This window comes from Heliangelus exortis, chromosome 1 (assembly GCF_036169615.1).
Source record: "Heliangelus exortis chromosome 1, bHelExo1.hap1, whole genome shotgun sequence".
NCBI classification, from domain to species: Eukaryota; Metazoa; Chordata; class Aves; order Apodiformes; family Trochilidae; genus Heliangelus; species Heliangelus exortis.
Genome location: NC_092422.1, coordinates 140,000,997 through 140,019,326, shown reverse-complemented (window position 1 = coordinate 140,019,326; position 18,330 = coordinate 140,000,997). Strand labels below are relative to the sequence as shown.

At 44.9% G+C, this 18,330-nt stretch overlaps 1 protein-coding gene across 10 annotated transcripts in view; it reads left to right on the top strand.

Moving 5' to 3' along the window:
• The window catches only part of HIPK2 (homeodomain interacting protein kinase 2), a 127,998-nt gene that overhangs the window by 77,638 nt on the left and 32,030 nt on the right, over positions 1-18,330 (top strand). For all 10 annotated transcript variants that reach the window (XM_071727703.1, XM_071727684.1, XM_071727658.1 and 7 more), the window contains exon 3: positions 16,853-16,976. In XM_071727703.1, coding sequence (XP_071583804.1) covers positions 16,853-16,976 — 124 coding nt within the window. The remainder of the gene's footprint in view (positions 1-16,852; positions 16,977-18,330) is intronic.

Below are 18,330 nucleotides of genomic sequence, written 5' to 3'. Positions count from 1 at the left end.
TTTCTGTAGCAAATAAATAAACAATGGAATTCAAAGAAACAACCAAGAGATGTTCCTCAGCACATATGGCCCAGTTTATGGGTAAACCGTCAATCTGAAAAAGCTGTAAATTGGCTTAATTGGGAGAGGAAGAGAAATCACATAATTAAATTTTAGATCTTCGAAGCTGATCACTCGAGATCCTCACATTTTCTCAGAAATTACCTTACACTGTTGGCTTCAATTGAGCTCTGGCTACTCTTTCCCAGACAGATCCAGGTTTTGTGCCAATGACAGCTCAAATTTCTGGTCAGGAGCCACCCCTGTCTCGGCTGTGTGCAGGGTGGGCATCAGTGCAAAAAAAAAAAAAAAAAACAACTGTTCCTGGTGTGTTTTCCCTTGATCTCAGCCACCAGCCAGGTCCGGGGGAGGTGCCACGATCACCTCTAGTCACAGGGATGCGGTGTGGAGCACCACAAAGGTTCAATAATGACCTCCTTGAGCAGGCTTCTTTCTCAAGAAAAATTCTGTATTTAATTTTGCCTTGAAGCTACTCCCACAGGCTTTTCCAGGGTGATTCTCTCTTCATTAGCATTCAATGGGTGTGAACTTTTCTGCCGTGCAAAACAGGATATGCACACAACTTTGTATCATTGTGTGACTTTTATCGTGCAAGTTTTTAATCCTGTCAGCATTTTTTTTTCTATTGCTCTTTACATCAGCATCGCCGTTCTATTGCAAATATGGTTACAATTAGAAAATAATGATTTTAGTATTGTTAGAGCATGAGTTAATTATACTTCCTGATGAGGTAGAAAAAAGCAAGAACAGAATTTAGTTCTCAGATTGAGGGTTTAGAGTATTTCTTGCTACTGTTGCTGCAGCAGCAGTTCTCCTTGTTTTACACATATTTAGTGTTATTCTGCAACTGAAAAGCTTGGATCCAGAAATACTGCAGAAGGAAGAAATGGTGATTATAGAGTGCAGGTTCTCAAAGGGAATTATTTTAAGTTTCCCCAAAGCAAAAATAGTAAACAACAACAAAAAAAGAGACCCTCAGGCTTCCCTGCATCAGAAACATGATGCCATACTTCAAGTAGAAACACACCGAGTTCCCTGCAAATTCATTGTCTTCAAATCATTGCTTTGTGCTTCCCCTGCCCATCTCTGCATAACTGTAATTTGCCTGCCCGTGTCTGCATGCATAAATGTGCAAGAAATGAGTCCAGAGTGACTCTCGAAGCCTTGATTGGATCTGCTGGATGGGTATGTAGGAAAAAAAATTTTAAAAATAAACAAGAAAGAAAGAAAAAAGAAACAAAGGAAGCCATTCTTCCTTTAGACTGAGAAATTCAGATCAGACATCAGGGAGATGCAGTAAACAAGGAGCCTGGTGATGCTGTTTTTAGACCGGCACTGTTCAGAGTAGGATTGCACTTGAGGAGGTGCTAACTATGTTCAGCAATATTGACATTTTGTTTCAGTCGCATGAAGATCCAAAAGCAAATCTGAGCCCTTCCTGAATGGAAAATGGTCTTCCCTTGCATGCCCCTACTTTGCTTCTCTGTCTCGCATGTCAACTATAAAGACCCGCATCCCTCCATCCCACCTCAAACTCCCGTGGGTGGTGGCACCTTCCCACCTCAGGTGAAGGAAATGCAGGAAAGCCCTCAAGCTGCCTTCTGCTGGCTATGGCACTCCACAGGGATCACAGAACTTGTGCCATTTAATCCTTCAGCCGCTGTGGCATGCTGTGGGGCGGAACCAAGGAGTGTAAACAAAATACATAATTAATAAAGCAGAAGTGGTTTGTGTTTGGTGCTTGGCGATGGGTGGGACGTGAGGAGAAGTGGCGGGGTAATTATAGATGTGAAAAATGAGGCAGGAACGTGCAGTAACCTTTCTAGGTTAGCTGTCCCTGTGATCGATGGCCTACATTGTTTTCTCACTAACCTTTTGGTGAACCTCCCCTTAGAATAACAGGGGAAATACAGTTATTCCCTTCCTCGTCTTGTTTGTTGGTAAAGCATTCATGTGTCACCTTATTACTGCACCCTAAATATTGCTGTGTGTTGGTAGTAAATCACATGGTGGGTTATGAGCTGCACCTCATGCGTGGGCCCTTCTGTCTCCCCCCAGCCCACCTGGAGGCCACCTGCCCATCGCAGTGTGGGCAGCAGCACCGATTCTGTCATGGTCCTGATTAAATAAAAAAAGACCACTTTTCCCAACTAAAATAGGTGTTGGGGGAGCTGCTGGGACAGAGGTGTGGCCAGGGGTGTAGTGAAGGAGGTGATGAAATCAAAGGTGTACCCTGAGGTCTTTTGTGGAGAGATTAGGAGGCTCCAAGACTTTGGGGTGATAAATTCCTGGCCTTACCACTGGTGGCACAGGCCTGGGTGAAAGTGTCTTTAAGGAGAGCTGTTGGTCTATTTGCATCCCCTGCTACATGAATGTACTCTGGCTTTACCTGTCAAAGCCAAACTTAACCTGTTTCAGTAATTTCAAACACAGACATCAAGGGATGCGGTTTCTGAGAGCCACAGCCAAGTTTAAGAACCCCAAACTCCTCCCTCAGGAGGAAGATGGTTTAGTTCAGGCATTTCAGGGGTAAGCAAACGATATACACAGCACAGATAAAATTGCAACATGTAAAAAAATGTAAAGAATGCCAGGAAGTGTTCTTGAACTCTACAGTTGACTTAGCAGAGGGCTAAATGGTAGCAGGCAGTCACCATAACTGAAGATAGGAATGTATACATAAGAGAGCCCCTTCCTTCAAGAAAGTGTGGATCTTTGCCTTCGTGTCCTGGGAAGTACTTTTGATTGTTGTGTTTATTTCTCTGGAGTAATTACTGAACTTCCTTCCTGTCAGCCAGAAGCATTCCTGATATATGGGGATTTCTTCGCCCTTTACAAGGACAGTTCTGGGTACTTGCAAAACAGTCAAATTAAGAAATGACATCTGTACCACAGTGCAATCCAAGGACGAATTAGAAGTTAAAATTAATCAGATGGGCATCATTCCAGATTCCCCTTGTGTATGGTAAAGAGGAGGAAAAGTTTCTTTTGCAGGATGTTTTTTTCTGGAAATCTTGTCTTCCCCAAATTTCTTTCATGACCACCTAAAATTTTAACATGTGGGAAATGTTTATACTTCTTCGGAACATTGGGATAGCTTTAAGAATTTGTTTTGGCAAGAAAAAAAATGAAACTTTAAAAGGAGACTTTTGAAGAGTCCCAGAAACAAATATATGACTATGTGTTGACATGTTATGAAGGTGTTGGGAGCAACTCCTTACTTAAAATTGTGTTGAAATTTGCACTTAGTATGGATTTAAATTCATCAACTTCACACTTTAGTGATTGAATTTAGTCTGCTGATTTGGTACAGAGATGCGTTGGAGAACAATTGAATTTTCCATGTGATGGTTTTAAATAAAGAATTAACTTTGCAGAAGACTTTTTTAAAAAAAAAAAGTCTTCCTTCTGAAGAATTGTGTTTCTCCCTGCCAGCATCATGGACTATTTGCACACCATGCATGCATTCTTGTTTGTCATGTGGTTTTCTGTCTGGCTCCTGTAAGATATGTGACATTTAAGGTTAAAGTCAAGAGTTATTTCTCTGCTAACAGCTGCAAGGACTCTCTTCCACATCAGGACAGTTGGGGGACTGGAGTCTTTGGTCCTAAAATGTGGTAGCCCCCATGCCCATGTGAGATGAGGCATCGGTGGGAGCAGAGCTTTCAGAGGAAACACGGTGCCAGACATTGTGTTTCAGGCTTGCCCTGGCCCTCCCTTTGCTCCCTGGGCATGGGACAAGCAGGCATTCAGCCCAAGAAGGGTTAAACCTTGGAAGAGGGGTGAAGAAGGAGGGGTTCTCAAGTGGACATAGAGTTTAGAGAGAGCAGGCAGCTCAGTGGAGTTTTGAAGTGAAGCAAGGGCTGGTGGGGGCAAGCAGGAAGAATCAAAGTAAGGGAGCTGGCATGAGAGATGTGGTGTAGGTGAAGTGGGGCACCTCGGGGTGCTGCTGTCACTGTCACTGTGCCCAGGGCTCCATGGGGAGCAGGGAGCATGCAGTGATGCTTCAGAGCTCAGGCTGTGCTCTAGAGCCTCAGGCACTTACAGAACCATAGAATGTCACCCTGGAAGGGACTCATAAGGGATCATTGAATGCAACTCCCTGCTCCTTGGAGGAGTCCACACTGATGTGGGTATGCTGGAAGGGTGTTTGTGTGCTGGTTTGTTGAGGGCAGCTATGTGTTACCAGCAGCCTGAGATTTTTTAGCTCTGATCCTTTGTCCTTCCTGCAGATTTGCTTAAGCCTTACTTTATCGTACTCTTTATGTAAGCCTGCAGCAGGATGCTAGGAGTCCAGGCTGCTGGAGCTTCCCAGCTGGGCTGCTCCCATCTGTGGGATTGCTCCTGTTCTATGCACTACAGCATCCAGACTGTCAGTGGTATCACCCCCAGTGGGTCAGGGACTGTCCTTTGTGCAGACTTGGTTGCAGATCCCAGTTTAGCAGGTGCTGAGCAGCAAGCCCCAGAGTTTATATTTCCAGGGTGAGTCTTTTATGGCAGAGACTGTTTTCTTAGGCTTTTTTACAGCACCTCCTATAGTAGGGCCCAGATTTTAACCCTAGTATAAATGCAGTAAAAATCAGTTCCAAGTGGACGTGTGTTTCCACAGTTCTGTGGAAGAATAATGTTTTTCCATGGTGCTGTGCCCTGCTGCTTGTACAGGGAGCTGTTGTCACAGGCTCCTCAGGTCACTCTGCAAGCTGTGTTGATTTGAGTAGGGCTTGAGTTAAAGGTGGAAATTTGCAGCAGGAGTAGCCAGCTCTGAGGTGCCCCGGCTTTTCTCAGCCATGCGTACCTCCACGTGTGGGTGGGCAGGCATTCTTAGGCTTTTCCTAAAACTTGATTTTTAGACCAGGCAGGTCCTCACAGCATAGTTGGGATGCTGTGACTGAGTGGGTCATTAAAGTGGGCCTTGGATTTCTTGAGCTGTTCCTGACACACTGGTTTGCTGTGTGACATCTACAGGTCATTTTGCCTCAGAACCTGCCTTGCTTTCTCTTTTAAAAGATCTTTCAAATGCATGTATTATTACTACTTTTCCCAAATATCATAAGCAGAAGATGATGTGGTCTAGTAGATCCAGCACACTGTTTGCAAGGACCCCACTTTTTTTCCTGGCTTTGCTGTGCTTTCTCCATGTGATCTTGGCCGAAGTGCTCCACCAATCTGTTCCCTTGTCACCACGCATTGTCTTTGGTCATCAATTCTCTGGAGCAGACACAGTCCAGCACGTTGTCTTTTGGTGTCTAGCATTATAGGGCTCCAGTCTCCACCAAGACTTCTGCACACTACAGAAATACAAATAGTTGCTAATGATAATAATAATATTAAATCTGTGTGGCTCTTCAGAGATAAGTAAGGGCCAATGCTCCTTTCTCTGAGGAGGAGACAGGATAAGTACTTTATTTTTGTCTTTGTCTTTTTCTAATGAAAAAAAAAAAAAAAGTGGACAGTAGACATGATTAAAAGAGAAAAAATAAAGGAAACTTCAGTAATCTGATGTTTTTATCCTCAGTCCTGCAACTTGCTCTGTGAAGCCAGTCTTTGGGTCATGTCCTGAGTCTGGTTTATATCCACATTTGCCAAGGGTAGAAGTTGTGTGGAGCCTTATATTGGCAGTTGTCTCAGTATTTGGGCTAATCCCATAAAACCACCAGGCAGCTTGGTGCAACTTTCAGTATTTGATGTGAATAAAAGTCTCAGGGAGTGCTGCAGATCTGACATAAGGAGCTTCACTTGGCTGATACATGGCAGGGCTCTGGGCTGGGACGATAAGGGTTCAGGATGGAGCTGAGCGTGGCAGAATGGGAGGCTGTCAGGACAAGAATTCAACTCTTGACTGTCTTTGTGTACCTTGGGATTTTTTTTAATTATTATTTCATTTTTAAAGAAAGGCAGCAGCAACAACAAAAGGTCTTAAATATTCAGCAGTGAAAACAATACATTTGAAAAGGAAAACAAAAAGTTAGAGCCAGCTCTGGCATTGGTGAAAATTTGGCTCTGAGGGAAGCGAGAACAGCTTGGATTTGCATAAATTGCATACTGTGGGTCAGCAGCAGAGTCAGAATTATGCTTTCATTGCAGTGACATGAATGGGAGCACGTAATTGGCATTCTTTCCTTCTTGATCAGATGCCTCCTTCAGGGGTTCTCTGCACCCAATACGTTGCGTCTCATCCATTCACTGTCTGGCATGGATACAGCTTTTGTTTTCAAATTATAATTTTTCTGTTCTCTGATTTCTTCCATAACCTGGGAAATCCCCAGCCCCCACCCCCCATCCCCTCCCACCCTTGTGCATTACCCTTTGTTTCGGAGAACAACCAGAGGTCATGCTGTGCTGAATGCAGCTGTTGTTGCATCCCCCCCTGCCCATTCCTGTTTCTGCACTTCTGGGTCAGCGTGGAGCCGACGACCCCCAGGGGCGATGGTTGTGGTGCTCAGCATCATACATCTCTGAAGTTTATGGAGGGCTGCTTTCCTGAGTCCAAGGAGATGAGCTGGACTGTGATGAGTCCAGGGATGTACAAAGATACACTTCTGGCTGGGACAAGCTTAGTATGTCTCTTGACTGATCCAGGACCTTGCTTTCTTTTCCATTATGGGGCTTAACAACTTTTCTTGCCTGTTAACATTTCCAGCTCAAATGCAACAAGGACTTGCTGGCAAATTCAGATTCAGCAAAGCACTTAAATATATGCCTAACTTTATCTACATCCAGGGCTACAATCCAGTCACCAGGGTTCAGGCACGTATTTACCTCAGGTGATGTATTTGGTAAAGGGTTTCACTGAGCTGGAGCTGCAGCCTCCAGCAAGTGCTTACAGTGCTGCTAAAACTTGGTGTCCATTCAGACATTGGCAGCCACATGGAAGCCTTTCCAGCTTGGATGTCAAGTCCTGGTCCTCTTTCCCATGTGGTTCCCTGTCATCACTGCCTGCTGCAGGGCTTCCTTTCATTCTGGATGTGTGTTTGCAATTTCTCTCTCTGCAGAGTTACTGGCCAGACCAAATGCCATGTGCCACATGTCTGGTCCTTTCCTAGGAATGTACCCACCCCGCCATCGAGATCAAATCTGCCCAGCAGCAAAGGCAAATGGCAGCTAACAGCTATTGATGGCTGGGGCCTTCCTCTTCATTTATCTACAAATGTTTTAACCTGTCGGAGCTAAGAAATCATATTGATTGGAGAGATTTTGTTGGGTCTGCTAATCAAAAGGGCGAATCCTCCTTTAATATCTTCCTGCCGCGAGCTCAGTTCTACTGTACTTTGTCTGAAAAAGATTTTATTTTCAAGACACAGAGAAAATGATGTTTATAAAGTACAGACTACAGGAATTTTCATTCCCCTCTGGCTTTAGGAGGAGGAGAGCAGCTGGTAGAGAGTGGATGAGAAAGGCTTTATCTGCTATATTTTGGTTACTGCGCTTTGAGTGATTGGTTTAATAATTGATAGAGCAATTTAGCAATGATCCATAATCCCGAAAGAAGCCTACGCTCCCCTCCCTCTCTCTCTCTCTCCTTCTCTCCCTCCAAGACTGACAGGCTGCTCTCAGTGTTTTTGTCTGAAAAATTTTGTCCCTTGGTTTCTGTAAACAGCCTGACATGGGAGAGGGGGAAAAAAAGCAACTGTTTCTAAATCTTTTGTCTTGTTTCTGCAAACAGCTGCACTGCCTTCTCCAGCTCAGGGCTTTAGTCATTTACTCACTCGCTTTTGCTGAAGAGACCAGGGGGTTTTCTTTCAGGCCCTAACCTAAATGAAACAGATATATGCAATTTACATAGGAGAGCTGAGTGGTGTAGAGGACTTTGCCGTCCCCATTTAAATCCAGGATTTGTTAATAGCTGAATCCGGTTTTCTTAATCCCAGGAAAGGTGCATAGCATTGGCAAGTACTCAGGGTAGGCCAGTGTGTTTTGCTTAAGACTGTTCCAGGATTAACCCGTGGACATTGCCCTTCCCAAAAGCCTTGTGCTGCCAGTCACAGTGAGCAACCGAGTCCCCTTGGGGTGCTGCTGTGCAAGTGTCTGTGTGAAACCCCATTTTTAAAGATGGGTGCACATGATCCATGCTTGCCCAGTTTGCCCCTGTAGCAGCACAGGGCTGTGTTTGCAGGTTCATGGTGTGCACCCCTTCCATGGGGACAGGGGATTTTCAGTGCTCATGCTCGTGATGTCTGCCTCCCTCTTCATCCACAGCAAGTTCAGGAAGAGAGCAGAAAAGATGAGGCAGAAAAAAGGACATTGAGGTTATCAGGAGAGAAAGAGATAAGGCTATAGGTGGTGAGTATGTGTTGAGGCCAAGGGTGGGTGAAGATGAGGAGGAGGTTCAGTCTGGCAGATAGGCAAAGTCAGGTGAGATGTATTATTTTTTTTCCACTTGTATTTCACGCCAGATTCACAATAAGTTGTAAATAAGCATGGCACTAAGTCACCTATGCACAGCTGTATTATTCCTTAAAATTACAATGGGTGAGGCTGTTTGGGGCACAGCAAAGTTTACAGACATCCTACCACAGGAGTTACGTTAGACAAACTGGTTGAGACAAAGGCATGGATGGCAAAGAGGGAGTGGGTGCCTTCTCAGGGTCCTGGCTAGCTCTTGACACCATCCTCAGGAGTTTTTTCACCCTTCCCAGTGAGCATCCTGGTGGAACAAGAGCAGTGTCAAGGGATAAGTAGTTTAGTCTGTGTCTGCTTCTGTGATTTATTTGCTATTAAATACTCTTAGTAATGACAGGCTCCTGAGGCTTGTTTGATAATTATGCCAGTCAAGTCTAGAAATAATTCTTGTGTTATTTGCTCTCTGTTTTTTCAAACACAGATAGAACTGTGTATGCACACTTGCTAAAAACACGCTGGGACCTGTAACTATAGCCCATGAAACACTCCCAGCTACGCAGTGTTTTGCCTGAATGTAGGATGGTGGTGACCTTCCTACTGTCAAGCATATAGTTACTACACCATATAGAGTCAGAGCAATTCAGGTGGGAGTGGGCTTCAGGAGGTCATTTAGCCCAACCTGCAGGTAGGCTCAAGGTAGGGTCAGCCATGAAATCAAGACTGGGACTTGGTCTTCTCACGTCTTGAAAGCCTGAAAGGATGGAGACTTCACAGCCTCTCAGGGCAGTTTGTGCCAGTGGTTCATTATCTGCAGTTTCCCCTGTCCCTAGAGGGAACCTTCCCTTTTTCAGTTTACATCTATTGTCACCACCTCCTGCTGCCTACCTGAGCAAAGAGCCTGGCACAGTTTTCTCCATGTGGCAGAGAGGGGAACAGGCTGCTGTCAGATCTGCTTTGGCTGTCTTTTCCCCTGATGAGCCTGTGCACTGGGGACCCCAGGCTGAACATGTTATCCTGAAGTGGTCTCACAAGTGTGGCTGGAGATGGGTTGCCATGTTACTTCGTCTGCTTGCCCAGCTTCAGGGTGGCTATTGGTCCATCTGCTACCAGAGTTCTAGTTTCAGCCCCCTGCCCCACAATTTAAGGTGCTATGGCTTTTACCACTGAGCTGTTCCCCATGGATTGTCACCTGGGCTCATCCATCCCAGGGGCAGGAGTCAGCATGTGTCCAGGCTTCATTTCAGAAGGTCCCTATTGGCCTATGCCTTCTGCCTGTCCACGTCCCTTTGGGTGATAGCCTTACTCTCAAGCTCGTCACCCAGTCTCTCCAGTTTGGCATCACCCATCAATAGGATCAGAGTGCACTCTGCCTCCTCCCCTGGGTTGGTGGTAAATACATTAAAAAAGGACAGTCCTGGGATGAACTCCTGCGCTACCTCACTTGTTACCAACCTCCAGTTTATATTTATGTCCTGTAATATAAACCATTACCTAAGGCAGAGTGGATCCAGCTTCCAGTCCTCTGAGCTGATACAGATATTTTTTGATGTGTTGCAAACTAATCTTGAAGGATGATCGAGGGCCATGTGTGCAGCTTAGTGCTGGAGCTACCCTCTAGTGGTGGTTTGCTGGTGGTCTGACAACCTTGGAAATGTCTTCAGCTACACCCACAGTCCTTTCCTGAAACTGGATGTATCTGTGTTTGACTTGGGAAATAGTAAGCATATTAGACCCTTTAGAGGCACTGCCCCTTCTTGCAGCTCCATCCAAAACATTTTCATGGGTAAACAACATACTCTGATAGATTGGGTGATGCTCCTCAATGGCTCTTGCACTCCCTCCTTAATAGCCCTGTGCTGACTAAACTCCAGGGGTTGAAATTTATGCTGGAGTCTTAAAGGCATGGTGTGTCTTCACATTCTGGGATGAGTCCAGACTCTCAAGGTTGTCCTTTGCTGCAGTTCTGGTGGATTGGTGCTTCCCAACATGGTCCAAGAACCTTGAGGCCATAGGTGGTGGTCTACAGGCTTGTACCTCTTCTGTATGGGCCTTGGCTGAGCAGCCAAGGAAACGCCATTGCTCAGGGATGCAGGAGAAATGCAGAAGTCCAGCAGAAGTGTGCAGGAGCCAGTGATGATGTTGGATGCTAAGCTTGGTTTCTGATGGCTGGCTGGCTTCTTCACAGGCAGGAAGCCTGCAACCACCCAGTCCTGGGGCAGAGGAAGGTCTTGAGTCTGGGGGTCATCCCTATTACATACCTGCATCCCTCCCAGGTGCCTTTGCTAATGGACTGGTGAGGGAAATAACAATTACAGCCTTTTACTCCCAGAATAGAAGCCTGTCTCCTTTTACAGTCCTGCACTTAAGAAGTGATTTGGGGTCTGAGAGGTACAGAGTGACAAAAAAAGGTGTTGTGTGCTCTGCATTTCCATTAACCGAGACCTAAGGCTACATGCTACAGTATATGGCAATAAAAAGTGGATATCTCCACAAAATACAAAAGGGTCAAGCGAGCAGGTGTGAGGAAGGAGTCCATAAAAGAAAGAGTTGGGTTGGGAGGAAGTTGGAGCCCGATGGCTTGAATAAAAGCTCCTTTGTAAGACATGTAAAGGATGCAGCTCCTCCTCCTGACAGGAGCTGCCTGGGTGCCTGGGGGGTTCAAGCCCTGGGCATGCAGCCTGTCAGTCACCATGTGTCTGCTTGGGCCAGGGGGCCCAACTCCTGCCTCTCTGCCTCTGCCCAGAGCTTTCTGGGTGTAGACATGAAAGTTCCTGCTTCCTGAAGTTCAGGATTTGGCAGGTGAGACTGGCAGGTAGAAGAGGATGGGAGCTGTGCAGATAGCATCACTTTAGGTCTGTCTGCACTGCCTGCAGCTGCCTACAACCTTCCTCCAGAAGCAGTGCCCTGAAGACAAGAAGCAGGCACACTCTCTGCTCCATGTGCCAGCAAGTATCAGGTTTTGAGTTATATTTTTGTCTGATATGTACACTTGTCCACAAAGGTCTCTGCTGAGACAATCATGCTCAGACACAGGATGCTACCAGCGCTGGTAAATTATCCCAGAGGAAGGCTGTTTGCAGGGGAGTGTTCAGATTCAGAAAGAGCTCAGTTCTCTGAATCCCAAGTCTGCGGACACGATTTATTTATTTATTTATTTATTTGGCATTTGTTTTTAATGTCTGGTGATGTGTAGGTGAAAAAGCCAGTGAGCTATACTGGTAATTAATTTTCCTGACAGAAACACCAGACAATGAAATTACCCTGCCACAAAGCAGGGTTGCTAAAGTAAATACTCTGCCAGCAGCAAGCCTGAAAGCAGGACAGGGTCATATGTGAGCTGCAAGCAAATGATGAAATGGCACTTCTGTTTCTGGGGACTGTGGGTGGTGCCAGCATGGGGACCCTTGTGTCCTGGGTCACCAGCACCTGGTGCTGGCAGCTTTCTGGTATACATGGGCACATCCAAACTGGACTCCGAGGTGATGGGGGACTTGTCAGACCCAGCACTGTGCTGAGGAGCATGTCACTCTTTGCTGGCCACGGAAATAATTTGGTCTGGGCAAGGGGTAGGAGATGTATGGAAGAGGCATGGACTGGCTGCTCCTCTCCTGGAGATCCAGACTTTTGGTGGGGGCTCTTCAGTCTCACCAAGGCTGGTGGTGGTTGGTTTCCAAATTTTTGTTCTATGCTGGTGAGATCTGAGTGAGCTGTAGAGCAGGTTGTGTCTGCACATATAGAAGGGGAGTGCCTATCCCTGGAAGGCATCAAAAGCAGCTTTCAGAAGAGGGAGGATGAGAGGCTAAAGTTTTATGTTTTCCTCTGTGTCTCCTACCGCTGGCTGGAATTCCTGCGCTAAGGACATTGTGGATGCACAGCCAAACATCTGGCAGCAAGCAGCAAATGGGGATGTTCCTGCACGTACCAAGGTATCTGGCAGTGGGCTGCCTTTGGGTGGTTTCAGACAAGATCCCCACTACATCTGAAAGTTCTGGCAAGTCTATGTTAAGTAGTGTTATTGGGATGGAAAACACTTCCTTGCGCAGCCACGAGGTGATCTGCTGTTCTGGGAGGACCTGCCTCCATATGAATCAACCTTCTGATTTATAATCACAATATTCTGATGTACAGACTTTAATAGGGTATTTTCCCCTTCTACATAGTGTTACCAGCTGCGGAATGGAGAAATCCCACGTAAAGAGCTGGCTAAGACCTGAAATGTTGTCTTTCCCTTTGGAAAAGAGAACTACTTCTTAAAACAGCTGAGCTAAATCTGAGTGCTTTTAGGTATAAAAGAGTCAGTTATCAAGTGGCCTGTGTGCACATTTTAGGACCAGAGTTATTTAATGTATTAATTCTCTGTAAAAAGTAGTAGACCAGCAGTATAGTGCTTTAGTGCAGATTTCACAGACTTGCTTAGGATAGGCTGCAGAAGAGAGAGAAACATTGAAGGGTCTTGATCTAGATTACAGACAGATTTCTGCCACATCAGTGTAGTACTGAAAGACTGTAAACACTGGAAAACTGAACTATTTCTACATAATACTATGTCTTAAATTAACTGCAGCTCCTCTGGAGAAAGGACTGTGTGTCTCAGAGGATCTCCCAGATAAAACATCTGCTGGAATGCCTCATGTCAGTCCAAAAGCAAACAAAATATTAGGCTCAGGGAAGGCTGGAATGCAAAAGCATTCTGCAAATAGTGTAAAATAAGTCTGGGGAATATTCTTGTGCTTAACTGTTTCTAGATCCGTTCAGCCTGTCTCCAGCCAGTTCTGTCAGGAAGAGCAGTTGTAGGACCCAGGCATTGGAAGTGGATTGAAACATCCATGGGATGGAACACTTAGAATCCAAAAGCTGCTGGATATAAGGGAGAACTGGGCAGAGATATAGAAACAGCTTGTGCTAAAAGAAAGGTGATTCAAGCACTTCTACACCTCTAGGACAATCCATGTGAACACTGAGAGGTGACAAATTTAAACCTGATGAAGTAAAATCAGGCTTTAAACAATTGAGTTAAGATGCTATTGAAAGCAGAAGGTCACCTGTGGAACTCTGCACCGCAGTATGTGGTTGAAATCAAGATCTTACCTTGTCTTAAAAAGATGAGATGTTTATGTTAAGGAAGAGAGGAGTTTGGTGTGTTAGATAAAGGTCTATATGCAGAAGAATCTGTGCCTACTTAATGGAGCAATTTCCACTATATAATAGAGGTTCAGAAGGCATTTTATCAGTGGAGTTGTTTCGTTACAGAACTTGTAGCATTCTCTACCAAAAGGCTTGGTGCTGGCAGGCAGGCAGACCATTGCTCCTCCTGGAGTGACTCCAGCTCTCTTAGTCATGGCAAACTGTAGGTGTCTGCTAGCTGAAAATCTGGAAGCTTGTGTGGTGTCTGATACCTGTCGTTCTTTTGATGTCTTAATGACTGCTTAATTAAGTTAACAAGATCTTTTTGTCTTCGGGCCAGGCCCTCTCCTTGGAAAAATGGCAGTCAGGATGCATAGGAAGGACTGTGAGAAAGCCACAGCAAACAGTGGCTGTGGTGTACACAGGGCATCATATCACTTTGATCTGGCCCCGCTCCTACAGGGATTCTCATCATGTTCCAAAATTGTCAATTCAGAGCTGAACAGGCAGAGATTGCAACTAATGTTTAGGCTTGTTGAGTAATGCAAATACCAGCTTTCAAAGGGGTAAGACAAAAGAAAAGTATCTCACCACCTCTGCTCCCTAGAACAATAGGTCTAGCTTAATGACATTCCTTTTTGTGGCCTCTTTAGTGTCTAAATAGCGTGGACTCTTGTTTTGTGCTTTTCTTCCCAACAGCAGAGGTACAAGACTTCTTTTTTGTGTGCAAAATAAAATCTCTTGTAGTTGCTGCACACTAGAAAATGGAGCTTTAAGGAAAACACACTGGACAGCGTGAGACTCATGAGAAAAAAACAATTAGAAATCTTGGAACCTCAAATTCTAGGTCATCCCTATTTGCGGGGGACTGGAGGTGTTGGTAGCACAAGTGTGTGTGTGGGGGGGGGGGGGATGTGCACTGTGTATGACAGCAGTTCAAGCCATTTTTATGAAACGGGAGGTTTCTACACAAAAATCACGTTGGGAATATCCCACTGATAGTCCACCCCTCCACTTCCTATACTTGAGTTAGTGGGAGGGATTTGAAGTTCAGGCGATGAGTGGCTGAGCTCTCATTAGTGACCAGGGACATTTCAGTTCACAATGTAGAAGGCAGACAGGGAGAGGCAGATGGCTTTGAATGCAGGATTTACATAGTAATGAGATTCAGGTCACCATAGCTGTCTTTTCTCTCTGCATTTTGTCTAGGTGTCGAGTAGTGTGGAAGGATGACTGAATGGAGAGGAAAGGAGGAAAATTAACCCTTTATTCCTAAGGGGAGACTGATGTTAGGATGAAAAGTTTGTCATGGTAGTCTGAAGAACAGTGGGGCTTGAGAACAAAAAGCACAGATGAAACTAGAAGGGCTAAACAGTAGCTGCTTTTTAAGTTTTTGACATGTTTTTTATGGGAATGGCATAAAGCATCCTAGACGTAAAATCCTAGAATTTCCCATAATTTTTACATTCTGCATTGCTGGTTTGAGATAGTTTTTGGCTTCAATCATTACAAGTCAGTGCAAAACTGCGGAGGTTTGCAGACTGATGATGGGGCATGGATTCTTGCTACAGGGCCTTTGCTTGTTTCCTTGGAAAAAATTACCCTTTTTCCTTGGTTTCTTGGCTAAGGACCAGTCTTCACATGACTATGTAATGGTGTGATTAAAACTTAATATTTTCCACTGTAATTGGTAATCCTTAATATGATCTCACTGGTGTCAGATCTTATCCTGATGACAAATGGGAAACTAGGAAACATAGGCCCTATTTTCAGCTCTGGATATTGGCACTTGATTTGCTCAATAGTTAACCCGAGGCATTTCCAAAATTCTCATGCTCTGAGAAATCTCAAGGCTATTTTTAAAATGATGAAAGGTTTAAACCAATGCATGCTTCTTTCTTGTATCTGTCTTTGGCCTCTTTTTGATGTAGTTAGAGGTGTATGGGAAAGTAAGTTTTTCTTTCTGTTGTACATCACCTGACTCCAGAAGCTGCGGCTTTGGAAGAAAGTGTTGCAAGATTTGCAAGACGAGCAGGAGAAAAGTGTAGAATTCTGCGTAGAATAGGACATAGAGCACTTAACTGCTTGTGGAAGTCTGACCTGAGGTGGGGAACAAAGGAAGGTGTTTGTGTATGGTGGTGGGTTTTGTATAAAGTTTTCAGTATTTGTGAGACACTTTTGATTCTGCCACACAAAAATTACTTTTGAAATCCTAAATATTTGGAATGCTAAGGGGAGGATTAATGTTGTCTTACTTTGGCTACTGAAGTTTAGGAGGCTTGTCTAGCTTCGGTGAAGAAAGATTCAAACCATTCCAAGACACTGGGACAAATCCCTCTCATTGGGCTGGAGGGGTGGATATGTGTCTCCATTGGCTGCACAGTCTGCACAGTACCTAGCTAAGATTTGACACCATCCTCTCCCTGGCTGAAAAGTGAAATGATTCTCACCTAAAGGTTCTGTGGAAGTCTGAGCTGAGACTGGTCTTGCTTATTTGGGCTTACCCTTCATGCCCCTGTGGGGGATCCTGCTGGAGAGATGAAGCAAAGCTTTTACCTTGTCTTCTCCTTCCTCAGCAGGACTAAGACCAAAACTCACTGAGTAGAGCTGCCTCAGTGGGAATGTCCTGAAGCCAGCAGCAAATGCACAGCAGGAGTGCCACTGCATTTTAGCTGTTTGGTCTGGAAGGGAAGAGGAAATCTAATCAGGTGCCTGAGGCAGACTGGGAAGTGAAGGCTTCTTTGCTACTTCCTCCTGAGGAAAAGACTCTGTTCTTATAGATCTAATTATGTTATTTCTCTGTTTTAAGGTTACATCTATTTGTTTGAAAAGTTGGTAATCCTTTTATACCAGTCCTGTAATGATTATTTAATGCCTGGCTGTTTGTGAAGCCCACCGAGCTGCATGAACACAGGATGCTTCACTGCAGTGAATCCACACAGTTCCTCCACAGGACATGAAGCTGGGCCTGAGAGCCTCCAGTGGGGTCTTTAATTGGGTGGCCTTGAATGCACAGCATTTGTCTGGGGCTTCATTTTCCCACCCGCTGAATGAAAAATAATGGTAGTGCTGTCCTTTGCAAACTGCCGTGGAACAAAGGACTGTCTCCTGGCAAAATACTGCCAGAGGACTCTTCTGCAAGGATAAACACTCACTAAGGTTTGCTTTGCAGATACTTTGCTGGCGGCCAGCAGGGCCCTTGGTTCTGCAGGAGCAATGGCACTTTGCTGGCAGCAGGCGGCTTCGTGAGCATCGCCGGTCTTCCTACACCAGCTACGTGTAGGAATCCACTCCCCTTGCTGATGTTTTCTAACCTCTTCTTTTGCAGAGCCCCCGAAATCATCCTTGGTTTACCGTTTTGTGAAGCAATTGATATGTGGTCGTTGGGATGTGTCATTGCAGAGCTGTTCTTGGGCTGGCCCTTGTACCCCGGAGCTTCGGAGTATGACCAGGTGGGTGCAGATACTGCTCTGGATGCTGGTAAGAGCATGAATGTTTGTGGGCTGGAGGTTTTTTCCCCTCTTTTGTCAGAATGAGCAGATTCCAACTTTTTCTGGTTTTACTGAAATGGGATGTGTAATTCTTAACCCACTGCCCCAAGTCAACTTTTTCATTAGCCAGCCGGGGTATTTATTCTAAATCACAAGTGTGCTGTTTGGGTTGCTTGTGGGACCTGACTGCCTAAGTGAAATCTCAGTCAAGAGTCAATGCTGCCATTGACTGGAGAGCTCTGCACATGTCTATCTTCTCACTGAGCAGAGCAAACACCCTTTCTCTGCTGTAACCAGCAAGTGTGGAATAAAGTTTTATTTGTTAGAAGAAATGCTGATGCATTTCATAACCCCATTTCATGAGGGTGCATATTAAAAGCAATGACAAGAAGAACACTCTCAGTGCTGTAGGTTTCCAGTTACTGTAAGCTGTTGTACTTCTCTCTCTAGGCTTTTACACTCCTTTTGTAGTCCTAAAACTAATAGCACAGCAGCTCCTAGAGCCAGGACTGCAGAACACTCTCCAGTCCTATGGTCTTCTTCAGGGTTATCCCAGCTGTCTGCAAATGCAGCCTGAAAAGGGGCTTTTTTCTTTTAGAAAATTGTTTAAAAATAATAAAAAAAAAGAGGGATAATAAGTAAGTTTGTAATTTATGAAAATGTTCCTTTGTCTCTTATTTTGTAACTAGTATTTTTTTAGTCAGGACTTCAGAGGTGAAATTTGGCAAGGGAAATAATCCACAGTGGGGATTAGTGACACCAAAGGAAATCAGATGTAGCTGAGAAACTTACAAGCATTTGTAAATCACATACCAAGCATGATGAGTAGATCTCTTTCTCCTCACTGCCACACCCCAAAAGACATGAAATACATGGCTGAGAAAGAAATCACCATGCCTTCCTGCCCAGCTTAAGTGCCCAGCACAAAGCTCCCTCTGCTAAGGTGTGGTGAGGGCTCCTGAGGAGCTAGGAAATGGTTAGGGGCTGCAGGCAGGATCCTGGTGCTTCTCTGGTTTCTCTCATGGACCAAAGTTTCTGCAAAACAATGCGAGCCATGCTCAGTAAACTGGGTCCTGAGTGCTTGGTAGTCTTTGAAAACACAGCTGCTTTTTATGCTTTCATTTATTTAATTTTTTTTACACTTCACCGTCTCTCCTCTCAAAACCACTTTCCATTCTTCCTTAGAATTTTCTAGAATAGAAGAGTATTTTTAGTAGTTTTGCAGAGTTTGCAGCAATTTTGATGAATGAAACATTCAGGAGTCAGGTTATGCCAAAGCTGAGGTTTTGTGTAGCACCCCGGGCATGTGTGAGGT